The sequence below is a fragment of the Lissotriton vulgaris genome, chromosome 1_1, assembly GCF_964263255.1.
Source record: "Lissotriton vulgaris chromosome 1_1, aLisVul1.2, whole genome shotgun sequence".
Taxonomy (NCBI): Eukaryota; Metazoa; Chordata; class Amphibia; order Caudata; family Salamandridae; genus Lissotriton; species Lissotriton vulgaris.
In genome coordinates, this window is record NC_141685.1 from 1,813,641,425 (window position 1) to 1,813,662,095 (window position 20,671).

General features: G+C 43.3%; 1 protein-coding gene across 1 annotated transcript in view; it reads right to left on the bottom strand.

Annotated features, from left to right (window-relative positions):
• TXNRD1 (thioredoxin reductase 1) overlaps window positions 1-20,467 on the bottom strand; it is a 195,366-nt gene extending 174,899 nt beyond the window's left edge. The window contains exons 1-2 of the mRNA XM_086919159.1: window positions 20,032-20,467; window positions 4,771-4,946 (exon numbers count right to left, since the gene is read on the bottom strand). Coding sequence (XP_086775285.1) covers window positions 4,771-4,946; window positions 20,032-20,110 — 255 coding nt within the window. The 5' untranslated portion in view covers window positions 20,111-20,467. The remainder of the gene's footprint in view (window positions 1-4,770; window positions 4,947-20,031) is intronic.
• Window positions 20,468-20,671: the final 204 nt, after the last annotated feature.

Here is a 20,671-nt window from a genome sequence, read left to right on the forward strand (position 1 = left end):
AATCTTTATGGGACATGAATTTGGAAACGCACATTTTGGAACTTGGCTAAGCATTGCTCATCATCCGAAAATTATTTTATAGGGTGCCTAACTGAGGAGATCTATCAGCCCATCCATAAAATGTTTTGCCCACCATTCCTGCTTCAAAATCAGGATTGCTCATTGGTTTTATCCATTTTCAGATGTTGTGCTGTCAAGAAGCTGAATTGCAACTAGTATATTTCCATATTTATTTAAATGATGAATGTACACTCGCTCTTGTATGTCTGCAATGTTTCAGTGCCATAAACTGCCTGCCTTTATGTAACACAACAATACTCAGTTTTTAGGTCTCGTCTGGTGAGAGCTTATTTCATTACACAGCACACGCCACACATAATACACATGGAGATACAGAAAGCGGCATTTGGACAGCCTCTGGCTACTGTGGTTCAGCTGCTGACAAGGTTGCCCTCCACATTGATATCAAGTCACAGTATTTTGCAAATGTAGACTACTTTAAAAAAATGATTCCACACATGCATTGGCATTACATTTTTGCTTTTTTGGACTTCATGCTCTTTTTATATATTTCAATCCCACCTTCTTCCACCGCTCGTCCTGCTCATATTAGTTCTCTCCCAATCGTACATGTCTCGCTCTGCATTTTTTGATTTTTTTAATGCATTTTAATTGTTATTTTTAGGTTAACATTTAGAGATGTTGTCAGCCATGTTAGAAAGGTTAAGAAAAAAACACAAAATGTTGCTGTCCATCACAATGTACACATGTGTACATGATGTTTGAAATGAATCTGAGAGGATGTGGGCGTGTGATACGAGTAATTGGAAAGGTGGTGTTTGAATGAGTTGTTGGAGCAGGCAGAGTGTATGTGGTTGGGGTCAGAACTTGGGAGTTATGGGCTGTTTAATAGGATAGTAAGAGGGGGTGGGTATTTATGTTGAGTTTCACGAACGTGGGTGCGAGCAGATGATTAATTAGGAATCAGATGAAATTTCAGGTTTGAAATAAGAATGAACATTGCAAATGTTACATAAAAGTAATTTATGAATTTCTATATGATTAGTTGATATTAGGGTTAGTATGCAACTCAAAGTTAACACTGATTTTATAATATGGAAAAAGTGGCATATGCAATAATAGTGAATGTTTGTTTAATTACAGTTACCCCTGAAGAAGGGCCTGGGATGCCCAAAATGCATTGGGTTTTATTAAAAGAACACTGCTTTGAACAAATCATGCGTTCTTATTGTGTTCTTGAATGAAGCCAGTGGGCACATCTTGAACATTAGAAGCTTGAGAAATAGCATGATACCAGAACATGTGGATTAATTTTCAAGAATTATAAAAAACTTGGATAAACATTGGTGAAACATGGAGTTAAACGTGGCTGATACAAAGTATTTCTGAAATCATTTATTGAGCTGTGCGACTGGGTTGGGGTGACACAGTCCCCTCACACTACTTGTATTCAGCATATAGGCATTATGTTTTGCCCATCTTTTTATTTGGCTCCTGTCACTGTCCTTTGTAAATGTTGGCTTTTCATTGGTTAATAGGATTAGTAGTCCCTCCTTAATACCGTCTTTTCTGTTCTTGTAACCTTCTCATGAGGACACCCACTGTTACATGTGTTGTAACCCTATATGTTTTAATTAATCTGGTGGACGTAGGTTTGCAGCACTTGCCCCCCGCCTATGGAATACCTTGCCACTGGAAATTCGGCTCTGTCAAGATCTTCTACCTTTTCGGAAAGCACTGAAGACTTGGCTTTTCAGACAAGCTTTTTAAATCCTATTCTTTTACCTCTGTTGTGTTACTGTCAAACTCAGCGCCAAGAAACTAATCTGTGTTAGTGCGCTTAATAAATAATTTAATAACATAACAATTACAGCCTCAGAGCACTATTTTCTTACATGGCTTTCTCCTGCCTGCTGTTGAAGGCTGGACACACTCTCCCACAACACTTTTTTTCCCTTATGTACCCAGCACAGTATGCCTCGGCTGGCATAATGGGAGCTGCACCATTCTTTTGATATTTACTTTTATTAAAAATGGCAGCACCCGCGCTTTAGTTTTAAACATCTTAAGCTGAAGCGCGGGTGCCGCAATGGCTTCAAAAGTAAATAAATTAGAAAACCAAGCGTGTAGTTGCCATTTATTTCTATTTCTTTTTACTTTTGTTACAACTGCGGCACCCGCGCTTAGCTTTAAACATCTTAAGCTAGAGCAAGAGGTGCCGCAATTGCTTCAAAAGTAAAGAAATAGAAATAGACAAATATTTTTTGTCTCTTTCTTTACTTCTGAAGCAACTTTAACTTAGGATATTTAAAGCTAAAGCACGAGTGCCGCAATTACTTTGCAATGCAATATCTCGCGCATTACTGAAAGTTTGAGCTATTGGTGCTGCATTACTATTAGCAACGCCAATAGCTCAAACTTTCAGTAATGCGCGACCCATCGTATTGCAAATGCTTGGTTTGAACTTCTGCTGCGGTCGGTCTGCAGAGCTACTGGCCTGGCAGTCACTAGTGACACCACAAAGTGTGACAAAGGACGACCTCCTATCCTCTTTTTCCATTTATAAAATACACATTCGTCAATAAATTCTTCCCCTTTTCTATTTACATTGGTGCTTGAAGTGACGGGAAATTTGACTGCGCACCGTAAGGTGACTGTGGGTTCACTTGTCTCAGCCAATCAATGGAGGCGTTTGAGGTGGTCACAGCTGGATATTACTCTTTTTAACCAAACATTTTTTAGTTTGAGGCCACAGGAGATTTCAAAGTGTTTAGACTTATCAGTTGAAGGAGAAGAAATTATGCATGCATTTATTTAAATTGGCCAATCAGTCACCAGTTTATTGACAGTACCTGTAGCTACTGTTTGTGCGAATTCACCAAAATGTTTTGATAGTGAGTGTTCCCGGGCTTTGTGGCAACTTAAGAAGGCTGTGAAACAGATCCCACGTGACAGTGCCTGGGTGGCAACTTGTCAAAGAAATTACAAGGCGGCTATCAAGGAGTGAAAGCGCTTGCTACAGAAACAACCATGGGAGGAGCTGACAGAAGCATGTGAAAAGAAGGATTGGACTCTTTTCTTGAAGATTATTAACAGTCCCTGTTACACAGACCCAGGGAAGCCAGGATTAGCTCATAATATTACCCCAGAGCAGTAGAAGGCCAACTTTGAGGGTGTGTATAACTATGGTCATAGTGAGGAATCCACTGTGGATGACAGTTCTCTCTCTGGCATTAGAGCTATCTCTTTCAGTCTTGATGAGGTAAGATTGGGCATCGAGGGTTTGTCACAGAATACAACTGTTTCAGTCAGATACACCCATGACAGGAACGTGACGGATCCTTTTGAATGCTCTAGAGGGGTGAGACAGGGATGCATATTGGTCCAATTTTTATTTACGTTATATATTAATGGACTGGAAGCATCTCTGACGGCTTTACAGGCTGATACCCCCAGAATAGGCAGAAGATCTGTTCAAGTCCTGTTGTATGCAGATGACGCGGTATTGTTAGCTCAAATCCCAAACAGCTTACAGGTCTTACTGGATGGTTTTGTGGCCTCTATGAGTGGAATGGATCTTTCGCCAAACTTGTCTAAATCGTATGCTATGGAATTTGGTAAGCAGGCCACTAGAAACAACACGTATAAAGTAGATACCCCTATATTGGCAAAGGCCGAGCCTTCTCTTATCTAAGTATTCTATTTGATGAAAAACTAAATTTTAAACATTTACAGGAGGGGAAATGGAGCTCAGAAAACCTATGGTAAGAGGACACGTCCTAGTGAAATCAGTGTTTGATATGTAGACTTATATATTGATTTTAACAAATGCCTATGATAGATTTTTAATGACCTGTTTTAGATTGAACTTGTTGTATCATTTATTGGCGTCACCTTTTAGCTTTGTTGCGCAAGTAGAAGGCAGAGGTTCCTGTGGTTGCGACAATAGGTCCCCACAGGACACCCTACATTTTGTTTTTTTTGGGCAAATATTTTAAGTACCCTAGGCGACCGTTTCTTAAATCACTCTTAAAGAAAATGAGTTTTCAGGCATGCCCGTATAGTTTTACAGCATCTACAGCTTCTGCCAAATGCCCATACGGTATTTTGTGTTGTTAATTGTTCAAGAGCTGCACTAAAGTCTAGACAGTCTAGAGTTGATTCAAAATGGCTGCCGATTGGTGATTTCGCACACCCCATGTGATATGTTGGTCCCAGTGAATTGGGCCTGTTTTTTATCATGGTTCTCTTCTGTGTCAACAATTGGATCGGTGGGTGTATCTGAACTGTATCCGGATCCTCACTGGATGGCGGAAGTGATAATGTTTACATTGTTAATTTGTGAATTTTGCACATTGGTATCATGCTGCTAACAATTGATCCTGTTTTTGATGTTTTTAGTCTTTTTAAGTCTTGTTAATTTGCAAATTTTGCACACTGGTATTATGCTGCTAACAATTTATCCTGTTCTCGATGTTTTTAGTCTTTTCAATGTTGTCTCTTTTTTTGCTGTGATTCATGTTGAATAAAGAGTATTATTATTATTATTATTATATATTATTATTATTATTATTATTATTATTATTATTATTATTATTATTATTATTATTATTATTATTATTACTATTAGCATTATTAGCATTATTATTATTATTTGCATTTAAAAAGAATCAGTACAATGGGAGCACTAGGAACTTCTCTCTAATGAGAGCCACTGTGTAAAAGTAGGAAATCAATAGGATACTGTACCTTTTTGCAACGGTTGCAGGTTGTTTTACTAAAGATAACTACATTGTTTGTATCAATATAGTTGAGCACTGTTAATTTCACGTCGATATTTTCTTTTGTACTTGCGCCATTCCTTCTGGGGGTAATGTTTTTCATTTTTGCTGCTTCTTTTGTCACATTGTAAAGGTCACCTTCGCCTTTCAAGAACAAAAAACACAATCATTAATTCAATACAGCGATGTATTCATTATCTTGGCTACAATGTATTCTAGTCATGACACAAAATAACTCAGTAAGTGTAAAGACTTTGGATTCAATATGCAACAGTTCACAGGTTTGGTCCTTTCATTCGCCATTACGAATTGGATCCACAATAAAGTGTAGGTCATAAAACACCAACAATGCTCGGCCAGATACAACTCATGAACTTTATTTTTGATATAGATGTACTCATCATATTGTAACAATTGATGTGCTCAGGGAGAATTCAACTGTGTCATAGTTATACCCAGAATTCATTCTGGGTTCTGTGGGATTAAGTGGTAACCAATCCCTCTTCCTTGGAAGCACTTACTTCATTGTATTGTTTGCTCTTTAATAATTTTGCCTATATATCTAGTTGTGCGCCCGAACTTATACCTGGTTACCATTGCGTATAATATTTCAGATACAACTCATGATGTGTGAACATTTATACAAAAGCTTATGAACAAGAGCACACCAGGACCCAGTAATGGCTTGGGTGGGAATTAGGGTGAAGCGTGGGCATACATTTGACCGCAACCACAAATGTGAAGATCCGCTCAAGTCCTTAGAGGCGGAGAGTCAAAGAGAACCAGATCCTTGAGGGTTTGCAATCTGAGGTCGAAGTAAAGGCATTCCAGTGGTAGGGTGACAAGAAGGAAAACTAGAAGACTCTCAGTTGGCACAGGGGTGGTAAAGGAATATCTAATGATGAAGGATCTGGGACCAGAAGGTGCACCTGGAGGTATAGTAAGAGCAATGCTTTTGTTAAATGTACACAATAATAAATGTACAGTAGCTCTGCCATTTCATAGATAACTTTTATTTTTTACTTGATGGTTTTATGAGATAAATAAACACTTACTGCTGACAACCGAGGGGGCTGAGAGCGAACAACACGACTCGGAGATGAACAGTAGTGGGGCGAAACCCCTGAGGAGATTGCCCTCAGGTTGAGAAAGTGCCATTGATATATGTAACTATGTATGTGATATTTGTAAGGCGCGAACCTAAACAGGTAGTGGAGCGCTGTACAGGGTCAAGAGCAAGCATACAGTTAACGAGTGATAGCAGACGTAGCTGAGTTCTAGGCACAGAAGTGTGCTTTTGCTGCTTTGTGATGGTAGAGAGTTCTTTAAAGATATGCATCTTCAATTCTTTCCTAAATTGGAACAGCTTTATAGCTATCTTGAGGACTACAGGGATATTCTTCCGATGTGCATATATGTCCCTTGCTCACTTTGCCACTGAATTCAAGCTAGCCTGGCTGAAGAGGGGTATTACCCTGAAACCAGTCCCAGTTGCTTGTTTCCGGTTCAGAGAAGGCCTGGCTTGCAAGCCCGGACTGGACTGCTCCCATGAGGCACAGGTTCAAGACTGATTTGCATATGGCTGGGTCTGAAATGAGGTGGCAAAGTGAGCCAAAGAACGATGATAGATTCAACACAGATCTGTGACTGGGGGTGAGTGTCTGAAAAGTTTCAGCACTCCGTCCATCATCTCCTTGTGTTTACTTCATAGATGTAAAAGGCCTGCTGTCATTTGTGTTTCCTTTTTTACATTTCTTAGTTTCCAGCATGATGGTGAGCTGCCAGATGAGCAGACGTTCTTCTCACAATGTCTTTGTAAATGATGGTTTTGAAGATGGTGCCGGCCAGCTAGGAGTCCCAGTAAAGCTATATCAGGGTCACTGCAAGGTGATCATATTTCTTGAGACCTAAATGAGACGTGCTGCAGCATTTTGATGATCATAAGAGAGGCGAAAGTGGAGTGTAGTATTGAAGTAGACTGGACAATAAGTAAGCTTGTAGGTTAGGTTTATTCAGCTTAGGAGAAGCACAGCGACAGGCACCAGGCAAAAGCTATCAACTGCCAGAAGGCAACATTCTATTACAAAGCTATAGAACATAGGAACACAAGGGTTCTAACTACAGGTGCCAGGAAGGCACAGAACAGTGAATACTACATTATCCTCTTTTCAGTAAAACAAAAGAAGAAGCGTTCGTACTAGGAGAAGAAGAGGAGAAAAGGAAAAAGAGAAAAAGAAAAGGGGAAAGAAAAGAAGAGAAAAGAAACCAGAAAATTAGAACAAGAATAGTAGAGGAAAGAAAGCACAACTGGTAGAGAAGGAGAAGGCAGAGGCAACAGGTTATCTGAACCTGGCAGGAATCTTACACACTCTATGACTCCTGCGAGGTCCAGGAACAGAAGCATCAACAACATTACCGCCATTACCATTAATAGCAACAGTACCAGAACGTTTGTCACTTGAAACAGAGCAGGGATTGGGCTGAGAAACACCAGTGTAAGCACCATCACTACTAACTTTAACAATTTTGCAGATGTTCCACCAATCCTTATTATTTACACGTACAGCATTCCCACAGACCTTGTCAACTACAACAGGTTGAGAAAACTTGCTCCTACCTTTGGTGACATGGACAGGATTTTTAATTCGAACCACATCACCAAAACAGATGTCATGGGCAACAGATCTCTTTCTTTCATCAAAATAAGTTTTTTGCTTCTTCTGAGCATCGGACACATTGTCTCTGACAAAAACATCAACTCCATCCATAACATTCATTTTTACCCACTTGGACATCCAACCCGGACAAATTTTGGTGGAGGGTTTTCTACCCCTCAGGAGCTCAAAGGGGGAGACCCCAGTAGAAGAATGGGCTGTAGTACGATAAAACCACAACATGGAACGCACAGCATTCTCAACTACACACTTGCTAGCAATGGCCCACTGGATGCAGTTGTTGAGAACACGGTTCATCCTCTCAACAAGGCCATTGGCCTGGGGGTGGTAAAGGGAACTTTTCTTATGTGTCACACCACCTTGTTTGAGGAAAGATTCAAACTCACAACTGACAAATTGGACACCATTGTCAGTCATGACAACAGAAGGAAACCCCTCTCTCAAGAAAATGTCTTTTAAAAAGGAAATTACACTAGCAGAGGAGGCTTCACTGACGAAGCGAATTTCCGGCCATTTGGAGTAGTAATCAATGGCAACAATGGCAAAACGGGAACATGAAGGTAAAAGGTAAAAAGGACCGACCAAGTCAACCCCAATCTTTTCCCACGCCCTTTCCGGAAGTTGAACGGGCTCCATGGGGGGAGACCTAACCTTATGGCTTTTATCTGAGGACTTACAAATTACACAGTTGTCAATCAAGGAATCAACGCACACGTCCATCTGCGGCCACCAGAACACATCTCTCAACCTACGTTTGGTGAAAGTCTTCCCTAAATGCCCTTCATGTGCACCATCCACCAGACGTTTCCGCAAGCTCTCAGGAGGAATGAGCCTCCCACACCGCATGAGAATGCCATCCTCAACAGTGAGCTCGTCAGCAACCTTGACAAAAGTTTGGAAGAGCCCAGTGACATTCTTCTCCTTGGGCCAACCAGACTTCAGATAGTCGACAACTTGTAGGAGAACTGCATCCTTCAATAACTCTCTTTTCCACTCACCCTCACTGATTGCACACATGCCTTCAAGATCCAGACCTGCGACAAAACAATCCTCAAGGTCTTCATCTTTTTCAACCTCGGAGTCATTATCAGTTAAAGGAAAGCGAGAAAAATAGTCGGCTCTGACATTCTTTGAGCCTGGCAGATAAACAACCTTAAAGTCATACTGAAGAAGCTTAGTGGACAGCCTCGCGATTCTAGGGGTGTGCTCCTTAATTTTTTCCCCGGACAAAATAGAAACTAGTGGGCTGTGATCGGTACGAATAGTGAAATGACTACCCCAGAGATAGGGATTGAACTTCCTGACTGCCCACCAACAGGCCAAAAGCTCTTTCTCAATAACAGAGAAGTTAACTTCTGCTCCACGCAGTACCCTAGAGGCATATGCGATGGTGTTGTCGACTTGTCCATTCCTCTGAGTAAGGACAGCCCCAAGTCCAAACCCACTTGCATCAACAGTCACCACACACTCCTTGTTGGGATCGAAGGGTTTGAGAATGCTCTCCCCAACAAGCTGAGATTTGATCCACTTGAAAATCTCTTGGCAATTTTCATCCCAAACGAAAGGCACACTTTTCTTTAACATGTTAGTCAAAGGCTGAACCTTTGACGCGTAGTCTTTGATGAATCTGGAGTAAAATTCACTGAGACCAATAAAAGATTTTAGTCCAGACTTGTCGGTAGGTGGAGGAGCATCAACAATGGCTTTCACTAAACCAGGACGTGGTTCGACACCTGCATGAGAAACAACATGACCTAGGAATTCCATCTTTTCTTTTAAGAAAACACATTTCTCTTTCTTTAAAACAATACCCTTGTCTTGCATGATTTCCAGGACCTGATTTAAGGAAAAGTCATGATCCGCCTTGTTCTCGCCAAAAATCAAAACGTCATCCTGGAAGACAATCACTCCAGGAGTATCCCTAAACATCTGACTCATCAACCTTTGGAAAACTGCGGCCGCTGACGCAAGGCCAAACGGCATCCTACAGTACTGAAAACTGCCAAAGGGGGAGACAAAAGCAGTCAGATGTCTAGAAGATTGACTCAACACCACCTGGTGATAAGCGGAGGCCAAGTCCAGCTTAGTGTACCATCTTGCCCCCCTGGTAAGGGACAACAAATCTGTTATTTTTGGTAAGGGGTGTGAGTCAATCCAAATGTTCTTATTGAGGCTGCGCAAATCCACACAGACGCGCAAATCCCCATTCCTTTTTCTGGCGACAACAAGGGGAGACAACCACAAGGACGACTCAATGGGTTCTATGACTCCTTTTCTGCAAAGGCCCATCAACTCCTTTTCTAAATCATCCCTCACGCTGAAAGGAACACTCCTCACCTTATGTTTTACAGGGATGGCACCATCCTTCACTCTAATTTCGTGGTTAAAACCCTTGATGATGCCAAGGCCATTCCCAAAAACTCTTGGGAATCTGGAAATTAGACTCTCAACATTGTCACCTGAAACGATAACAGCTAAACTCTCTACATTATCACAAGATTCATCAATACTGATCTGTTCTTTGGACCCTGGTCTAAGGATCATCTTGAACAAACCCTGGTGGAACCAACCCAAAATGTTTAGGCCCTTCAAGGAAACATACACTTTACCAAAGATCCTCCTTCCCCTGAACTGAATAATGTCTTCAAAGAACCCTAGAAGAGCAATTCTACGCCCTTCATAAGAAACAGGGGTCCTATCAGGAGGTAGGAGGTTCCTTTCAGGCCAAGTTACATCAAACAACTTTTGCGTAATCATAGTTACTCTAGCTCCAGAGTCCACTAATAGGGTAATTATCTTGTCACCCACACCAAAATCTTCGAGAGGATCAACACAGTCAGATGGATCACCTATAATGACCCCATCGTCTCGTACTACTACAACCATGTCTCTGAGATCGTCTTGGATGCCATTCATGGAGTCAGAGTCATCATCGGTATTTCCATAGGACTCTGAGACATTCCCAATAGTGTTGACGGTACTCAGACTCTGAGACTTGTTGCTGAAAGTGGAATTTCCCTGTTTAGAGATTTGGCAAATTTTCGCAAAGTGCCCAAACTTCCCACAGTTGCGACAGGTAGAGTTCCTGGCAGGGCAAAACTTGTTGTTTTTATTATGGGAGGGATTTCCACATCTGTAACAAATGTCATTTCTTGAAAAAGCATTCCTCTCAAAACGTTGAGAACCAGGAGAGTTGTTTCTGTCAAAACGTTGACTGCCAACCACTTTACTGTCTTTGTTCTCCTTGGTTCTAACTATCGAAACTCCCTCATCACATTTCTTTTCAAGTTCCTTTACTTCTTTTTTTGACAGCTCTATACTCTTGGCCACACGAATAGTCTCTTCAAGTGTGGGATTGCCCAAAGTAAGAAGCTTCTGCTGAATAGATTTATCGGAGCACTTGCAAACGTATTGATCCCTTATTAATTGCTCTCGAAAGCCTTCGAATTCACATTCAGCACTTAGTTGTCTTAGACAGGAAACATACGTCTCAACATCCTCCCCAGATAGTTGTTCTCTCTTGAAGAACTTGTGTCTTATGACAACAAGACTTGGCTTGATATCAAAACGTAACTCAAGCCTTAATCTTGTTTCTGTGTACTCATCTACGTCCTCTTCAGCGTTGTTTCTTACTAAGGGAGGTAAATGTTTGAAGATTTCTCTTCCCTCGAAACCCAAAGAGTGCAGTAGAAGACACTTCTTCATTTCTGCGCGATATCTGGACGCGCCTATAGCCCCCAAATAAGTCTCAAAGGCATCAAACCATTTTTTCCAGACTATGGGAGGATTGCCTGGGGTCTCGAGAAAAGGAGGAGGAGGAGAAACAGATTGCATACTGGAAAAGATTGGAGATTTCCCTCTTTATAGACTCTGCCGCTGTGCAAAAGAAATTCAGTATGCAAAATAGATTTTCCTTGAGAAAGGATCATGTGATAATTTTTCCCACCACTAGATGGCACCAACGTGTAGAAATAACACTAGACGAACACCTTTCCTAAAGAGGAAGTGAAGTCTGTGATTAAAGATGAAGGTGCTTTTCTTTATGTTCGTGTGTCTTTATTTCCAATGGGAATGGTGCCAAAGTGTGGACGATGCAGGCCGCTTCCGAAGAGTTAGCGCTGGATAGAGACGCGAACAGGCTCAGAGACGCGTTGCCAGGGAGACGCGTCTAGTTGGAGGAGCGCACGTCAGGCGATTGTTGTAGATCGCTATGGAGACGCGTCAGGTCAAGGAAACGCGTGCCAGGTGGTTGCGTTAGCAACAGAGCCTCGCGCTGATGTCAATGACGTGGCGCGCTCGCGCTGGAGATGACGCTGCGGCTTCCTCGTCAAACAATCTCGCGCTGACACCAATGACGTTGTGCGCTCATAAATTAAGCTGATTAAAGGCTTAAAATTAGCTTAAAACGCGCAAAATGAAAGCGGACCACTTATCTTCACCGAAGATCTTCACCAGAGAGTCGAACAGCTGCACTTCAAATACACTCGATCCACAGTGTAATCTCGGCAGGAATACGAGGAGAAACGAGGTAAAGGCAGGTTCTTTTACCTTCTCCTAAGCAGCATCGTCGCCAACAATTTTGTAGTATTGAAGTAGACTGGACAATAAGTAAGCTTGTAGGTTAGGTTTATTCAGCTTAGGAGAAGCACAGCGACAGGCACCAGGCAAAAGCTATCAACTGCCAGAAGGCAACATTCTATTACAAAGCTATAGAACATAGGAACACAAGGGTTCTAACTACAGGTGCCAGGAAGGCACAGAACAGTGAATACTACATGGAGTCATAGAGGCCATGGAGCATGGAGTTACTATTCTGTTGTGGCAGCAGTTCTGAAGTCGCTTTCTGGAAGAAATAGTTTCACTTTCTTTGAAAGAGAGAGCTGGTACTAGGTCTTTGCAGCGAACATATCCACAACTCTGTATATGTTAGCACCTTTATTCACTTGAACAGCTTTGGTCAAAGGAACAAGTCCCCACATACCCTCCAGCCACAGCCCCTTTCACAGCTGCTCCCAGTATTACAGCACCAGATACATCAAGCCTACAGAACCCAAAGTACAGCACATTCTATAAAGAAAACAGAAAATCTATAATGAGTAACTAACTCCACTACACTCTAACCCTTTGTTCGAAGAAACAAAAAAGATATGACAGTTAAAAAAAGACACAAGTAGACATTACAAGGAAGAAGGAATTAGGAGGGAACATTATTCACACAATATATAGGCATTACGAACAACCATAAACCTCAAAATTCTTTGGCATCTGCGGGGTTTCCAGGGATGGGACCTAATAGGGATATCCACACTAGGGCATGTCTTGAGGGGCACAACGTTAAAATCGTTTTGAGAGCTTAGTGAGGAGTTTTGTATGCCCCGGACACAGTTCTTCAGATACCTACAATTCAGGCATGCCGTCACACCCGCACTGGAGGGATTAGACACCCTGCCCGAATTCAGCCCAATAGAGGCGAAGCTGTTTATGGGGGACGTGGGAGAGAAGAAAATCTCCAGAATCTATCAGACCTTAGTTATACACTGCTCTTCTGACTTACAAACACTGCGTGACCTCTGGGTGAGAGATGTGGGGGACATAGAGGAGGAAGACTGGAGAGAAGCTCTTTAATCCCCCAGGGGAGCAGCTATTGCCATGCACCTGCGCTTTATACAATTTAAATATCTCCATTGCGCTTATTATACTAGAGAGAGGCTGTGGAGGGCAGGTCTGATTGAGTCCCCGAAGTGTCTGAGATGCAACCACGAAATAGGGGATTTCTTGCACACAGCGTGGGATTGTGCGGGGCTGGTGAGATTTTGGACGGGTGTGTGGAGCTGTTTGTCGTAAGTACTGGGCTGGAACCTTCCACGTACCCCTAAGCTAGGCCTACTTCATGTCCTTGAAGGATTTGGGGATAACATCTATAAGAGACACCTATTCTTGTTGGGACTTACAGTAGCGAAAAGGGATGTGGCCCAGGCATGGAAGGATCCCAATGCCCCCAAAGTGATTGTGTGGAAAAAGGGCCTGGACTTCTGTATGGGTCTTGAGCGGCCGATATTTGAGGCCAGAGGCTGCCCCACAAAACATTATAAAATCTGGAAAAGATGGGCAGACTACAGGGGCCTGGGGCTGGAACCTCCGGCACCGACTAGAGACGTTGAAGGGGAAGAGGCGACGGGCACATGAGGGGAACACTTGACATTTTACGGACATGTATATACACTAGCTGCAGTACGAGGGAGACGCCGTGCAGGGGGTGGGTAGGGGAGGGGGTGGGTCAGGATGGGGGGGGTGCGGGGCTGGGGGTTGGGGGTTTTCCTTTCCGTGTTTGAATATTACTGTAAACTGAATCGCTGATTGTGTTGTACTGTATTTGCCACAGTTCCTCCGGGGTGCGGAGAGCTGTACCTTCTATGCGATCAGTCAATAAAAAGAGTTGTTAAAAAAAAAAAAATTCTTTGGCATCATAATGATTCTACCACAAGGGGATTCTCGTGAAAGTCCTTTGAACAAAGTTTACAGCCTTCTGATAGGCCCAAGGACATGAGAAAAATGTTGCTGACAGCACATACAGGACAGGACTCGGGGCTGAAGTAAGAAATAAAGAACATATATATATATATATATATATATATATATAGATATATATATATATATCTATATATATATATATATATATATATATATATATATATATGTCCCATGTTCTCGGCCCCTAGTCAAGACCGCATGGCCCTCAGTTCTTTCAGGGTGGTGCTCCTTCCGCGGCATGGGCCGCCGCGTAAATATTCCAGCTCCGAGGTACCCAGCGTACAAAGGAGCACCCGGACCTCATCTGCACACAAGGAGCCTTGAATGGTAAGTACGCCTCCAGCACAACGATATCCTTTGACTGTTCAAACTGCCCTGGATGCCTGACCCGTTTCGAAGTGTCCCCACTTCTCTTCAGAGGCTTTGGCAGTTATGAAGGAGTGCTTGAGGCACCACAACCCTTCTTGCTTAGATGCACGCCCATATGCAGATTCGCATAGCTGGTGGAGAAGCAAGTACCTATGGCCGATCCCTGTGTTTGCTTGTAGTTTAGCCTATCAAAAAGGAACGTGTTGTTGTTAAGGCACCATTCTGTCATCTCTAATATCATACATGTGTGCTGGTATAGTGATATTGGTCTTTTGCCTAGGTAATGGTGAAGTGCCCTTAGCTCATCTTTGTGTCTTATGCTGGTATATAGTGACTGTACGTCAAGGGGCATATATATATAGAGAGAGAGAGAAAGAAAGAGAGAGAGAGATAGAGTGTGTGAGAGAGAGAGGGGGAGAGACAGAGAGAGAGGGCTCTTGGTAGGATACCCCTCTGTCCAAAAAGGGGCCAGTTTTTTAACTATATGGGGAGGGGGATCTGTGTAGGGCCTCTCTCTGAAGTCCAATTTGGGCCCCAGGGACCCTATCCCCCGGGGCTGAGTATATTGAAGGAAAGGAAAGGGCATCAGAAGGCCCTGGGGGTTCCATCCCCCAACCCCTCCCTGAACCTGTAATGGTCTCTAGGACGTCAATGACTTTTTCCCAGGATGACCGCTGGACACTGTAGTTTACCTGCCCGCACCAATGCGGAGAGGGAAACGTGTTTGCTCCTGTCTGGAGAGAACATTTTTAAATCGCCTGCCGAACGAGAGAAAACACAAGGCGTGCTCACAACTAGCGGGAGATTTAAAGATGCTTCCGCCAGCTGGGAGCAGACCCGCACGTATGCAGGCAGGGAAAAATAACCCATATTGCTACCATCCAGAGTAAAAAATATCCGCTCCCAAGGGTGGGAGCCATATTAGCTCCTCCTGGATGCGGGGAGTTGGCGGGGGCCCTGGGGCTTCCGCCACAGCCTCCAACATGTGGTATGTGGGTGCCCCTGGGCAGCTTCAGGCCCTCCTCCCCCAAAATATATACGTTGGACCAGGGGGTGTGGGTACCATCAAAGGCTGTGCGCAGCATGGGGAGTTTTTTCCACAGGACATGGCATCAGGCCAAACCCTGTGGCCAACCCCATGCTGCGCTGAGCCAAAGGTCATGCGCAGCATGCGATTGGCTGCTGGCAGGGAGTTGGATGCAGGATCTGGCTGCAAACGGGGCCCTGCAGCCAACCTCATTCCACAAACTACCAAAGGCTGTGTGCAGTGTGGGTTTTGCTGCCTCCAGGTGGGTTGACAAACAGGACCTAGCCATTGCCCTGTGTGAAACCGCCTGCTCTGCATGGCCGAAGGCACTATGCATTGAGGGGTTGGCCACAGGGCCTAGCCACAGGCCAGACGAGCATTTCTCTGCTGTGCACAGTTGAAAGCTGTGAGCAGCTTTGGGGTATTGGCTTTATTTATGGCAATATAATATTACTTTATGTTTAAAAAAAAAACTCAAATTTCACTGAAAAAAACAAAGGTTAAAGTGATGTTATAGTTAGGTGAATATCTCAGTATCCACATTAATGTTTTGAACAAAAAAAAACATTGAACTTCAGCTGTTGTAGTTAGGAGACCTAAGCATAACTTGCGCTTCGCCATGCACTGCTTTTGACTTCACATATTACATCACTCATGACATGTTCTATGATATCATTTATGACATCACTGATGACATCATCCGAGCTTCTTTTATACACATTGCTCTTTGAACTGGTATGGCATTAGAGCTATGAAATGTAATGTAAAATAGCTCAAAATAATACAACGCATCATGAGACGGAAATGTTTTGCCTACTGTTCCCCTTCAGGCTTATTAAGCATTTCCATAGGGCTATAATTTTGCATAAAATAATGGCAAGAGTGAAAGCGATTTGTCTGACATATTATTAGGGCGTGTGGGGACCACACATTTGCAAATATTTTGTTTGTGCATAGTCACTTGATGGTGAAAGATCAAAAGCTCAGTGCCTCTACTGCAACCCAGGGAGGGGGTCCTGCTGCCGGGAGGAAGGAAGGCCTGAGTACCATGATGGGACCCACTTCCAAGTGGGTGCTCCCTTGTAATCTCTGCAGAACCCTAGTTGTGAGCTGCAGGGAAACAGACTGGTGTAAGCCACCCCTTCCCAGAGAGAGGACTTGCACAGAGGTGGTCTTGGACCGAAAATTTGGAAACAGGACAAAATACATTACGTGACCATGTTTGCTGACCTTACCGGCTTTTTTCTGGGTTTTTTTCCTATTTTTGAGCTGTTTACTTTAAAATGGTGCAATTTATTTATTTTATATCCTGCCCCAAAATAAATTATTTCAGTTCCAAATTAAGCTTACTTTCCCGTTTTAGTGTTCGCAGCTGTCACACAGGTCTGGGAGGGAGGTAGAGCTAGAGTGACCCCTTGTACTGAGCAGGAAACTGATTGGTGGTCTTTGGCGCATTGAGGCAGCCACAACCTTGTGTGCCAGAGAAGACACCGTTTTTGATGCAGAGGTAAAGAACACAAACTAAAAATGTGAGCAGAAAGGGGCACAGGCTGACATCTAAACCTGCCTGTGTTTTGCTGCCACCTCGTAGGTGTTCGGTTTCACAGCCTCCAAGAGTTAGAGGTACTTTAACCCTGTCGCCCCTGGTCGGCTTCTTTGAAACCGTTTATCTCTGCCAGGGGAGTTTTACACTGTTATCCTGCCTTTAAAAATGCCCATATATGAAAACACCAGGAAGGCGACTGCTACCTTTCCTGATAGGGAAAGGTACATTTCAATATGTTTGCATCTCAAATGTCTTCCAGGCCGCGCTTCAGACACAGCCTTTGTGCAGTGATGACCCTCATAGTAGGACTGCCTCCAGCCTGGAGCACCCACAGCAGAAGCACAAAGAGGCTCTTCACTGTAGGGTGATTACGGGCCTCACCTAAAGGGCCCCCCTCAAACTGCAGCTCCTCCCCTACTCACCTATAGCATCTACAAAACAGGCAGAGTTTCACAAAGTCTATTCAGCAGCCATTAGCTAACAAGAATGTTATTTGAATTTGTAAATGAAGCCCTTTCACCATCCCGTCGCCCACACCAGTTTGTGCACCCCCTACCCTCCAGCCACTGGAATGAAGGAAATACACTCACACTGTCTGGGGAAGCTGTCCTCATCTTCCATCTGGTGCCATTGCAAAATAGAAGCATTTAAATGTCTCTCACTCTGCTGTATAATTAAAACTTCAAGTCAAATCTGAGGCTGAACACAAGAACCTCTTTTTCCACTTGTACATTATTTCCCATGTATTTTCTCGACATATGCATCCAGCCATTATTTTTCACTTTCAAACCTTGAACTGATAAACTGAGTTAGCTGGATGGGTGGTCTGACAGTATCCAAGCAGCAGAGAGATGATTTAACTGATTCTAGTACCTCAATATAGCACAATCTTCCCAAGTAAATGTTTGTTCTATATCAGTGCATCCTCTGAAAAATATTCACTGCATTCCTTGAATCTGGCATTAAAAAAACTATCCTTTAATTAAAACTTCTGTTTCTTGCCTCTTCTTTTTCTTCTCTCTTCAAAAGTCCATTTTCTGCCTTTCCATCCTTCCTCTGCATGGTTCCTCTCTCTAAGCACAACCTACTCTGACACATGCACGTTTGACTGTTCTCTATTCCCACAACTCATTTACTAGATCACAATGTGTATTCCTTCCGCTGAAAGTCCTACCTATGCTTCCTAATAATACCTTAACTCCTCTAACTCCTGTTTTAATATCACCAATCATGTGCATTGGGCTCCCCCCCCCCAACTAATGATTTCAGCCAATCTCTAATACTTTAGTCCAGCTTAAAAAAGCTTGAATGACTGCATGGAATGGTTTGCTTTGAGCACACAAGACTAATATCAATAACTAACAGTAACCAATTGCACCAAACTAACCAATAACCTTGGGTTCTGGAGCAGCGTGCTGCCCGGCATCATGGGCCAGATGTAGGTGGCCCTTTACCGACCTGTAACGGCCGATTTCGGCCGTTACCGACCGGTAAATGGTCATTCCTGATGTAGGGGGCCTATTTTACCAATTCGGTAAATTTACCGAATCGGTAAAATACCGAATCGGTATTTTTACCGATTCGGTAACTCCATATGTAGGTGGGACTCTTCTGAGTCCCAAAGGCCAGTCAGATTCGGTATTTTACCACCCAATCCTATTGGGTGGTAAAATACCGAATACAGGTGTGCATGCACATCTGTGCATGTACACCTGTGCAATGTGACACACAGACATGCCCTTAGGGCATGTCTGTGTGCCACATGGCACACAAGTCCAGAATTGGGGTGCTAGAGGGTGTCAAAGTGACACCTCCTGCACCCTTGCAAAATTCGGAATTTACCGAATCAGTAAATACCGATTCGGTATTCCACATTGATTCCTATGGGCTTCAAGGCCCATAGGCATCAATGGGGGATACCGATTCGGTATTTACAGAATCGATAAATACCGAATCTTACCGATTCGGTATTTACCGATTCTGAATTACCTACATTTCCCCCCCTCTAATTTACCACTTCTTAAATACCGAATCGGTATGATTCGGTATTTTAGAAGTGGTAAATTAGAATTACCTACATCGGGCCCTGATGCATTTACATAGGAATTCCTTATTTACCACCAACTAATAGTTGGTGGTAAATAACGAATTCTTAAAGCCCAAAAGCACTGTTTACAGTGTTTCCTACATCTCATTTACTGATTCGGTAAATACCGAATCGGTAAATGATGATTCGGGAAATACCGAATCGGTAAACACCGATTCGTTATTTACCGAATCGGTAAAAAAGCCTCCTACATAGGAAAAGGCTTTTACCGGTCGGTAACGGCCGAAATCAGCCGTTACCGACCAGTAAAAGCCTACCTACATCTGGCCCTTAATTACTTGTGTGTATCAGTGGCAGCAATGCAAGTTGAGGTTTTTTTCCTCAGAGGTTTTTATAGCGTGAACTTGACCCGAAGGTTTCAGAGTGCTTTACATGAGCACCCAGGGGCGTAACAATAGCCCCTGCAGCGCTGGGGGGGGGTGGGGGGTTCGGGGGGGGGTGTCAAGCTCCAGGGGGCCCCCTCCAGCACTGTGCACGGCATGGGAGAATGGTACTAGGTGTCGTAAGGGATGTTGCATTACAAGTTACCTGGAAGTCTGCATCAAAACAAGCATTGAAAATGCAATAGGTCTCGCCTTTGATGAAGTTAAAGCCATTTGCTTCGCTAATGGTATTGTATAGCAAAGCAAATGGCTTTAACTTAATGAAAGGCGAGACCTATTGCATTTTTAATGCTTGTTAAAGAGGGTCGGCTAAAAATGGTGGGAGGTATCTTTTTATGTTTTGCAAAGCAGGGATAGTTAGCAGCTGTTTTAAAAAGGCAGTTTATTAAGAGGCATGCTTCTGGCTCTAAAAATGGCATTTTATGTAGGTTCTTACTGCCTCTACTGTAATTCTCTGCTAAGGAGCACTGTCATTCTTGGATCTGGGTTGAAGTAAAATTGTAGTCCTTTTTCTATTTTTGGGAAGTGTCCCGGTTTTTGGCTTTAAAATTCTGGTCAACCTATACTGTTACATACACAGAGGTTCTTTACCTGCTCTGAAGTTCTGGACGCCTTTGACCTGGTTCTGGTCCAGCAGCACCGCCGTGCCTTTCCTCACAGAGTTGCCCATGCCGCTGCCCCGGGGTCATACTCCCCCTGGTGTCCTGCACCCCGAGCGTGTTCGAGCATCGGCCCTTCCTTTTCAAATGTCCGTCGTCCCCTGGACCCACGCGTAAGAAAGCATGCTGTTTGATTTTGTAAGCGTCCCAAGTTTTCTTTCCAAGGATCTTTGCCTGGAGCCTGCACGTCAGCTGGTAAATTCGGCAGAAGGCTTATTCATCTTATTCTTGAAAATAGCTATTTCTGTTCAAATATTGCAGTCAAAGCAAGTTAGTTATCTGTGCTTCCAAGCAATCCTAAAAAGGCAACAGTCGCAGACAGCTGTCGTTCCGGGGTAAAGCTTCAATGTCTTTTATTGTTGGTCTCTGAGGGCTGCTCTTGAGTTTCCAGGCACTTAGCAACCGAACACATTGATGTCAGATTTCCCGTGACATGATATGACTAGGCGTTTTTCCCAGTTATATCCTTGTTATCTGGTGTATGCTGCCATCTACTGGAGCAGATGTAATAACTCAGGGCTTGTCAACACAATCTTTAGCACACCTCACGCATCAAAGGGTTTTCCTAATGA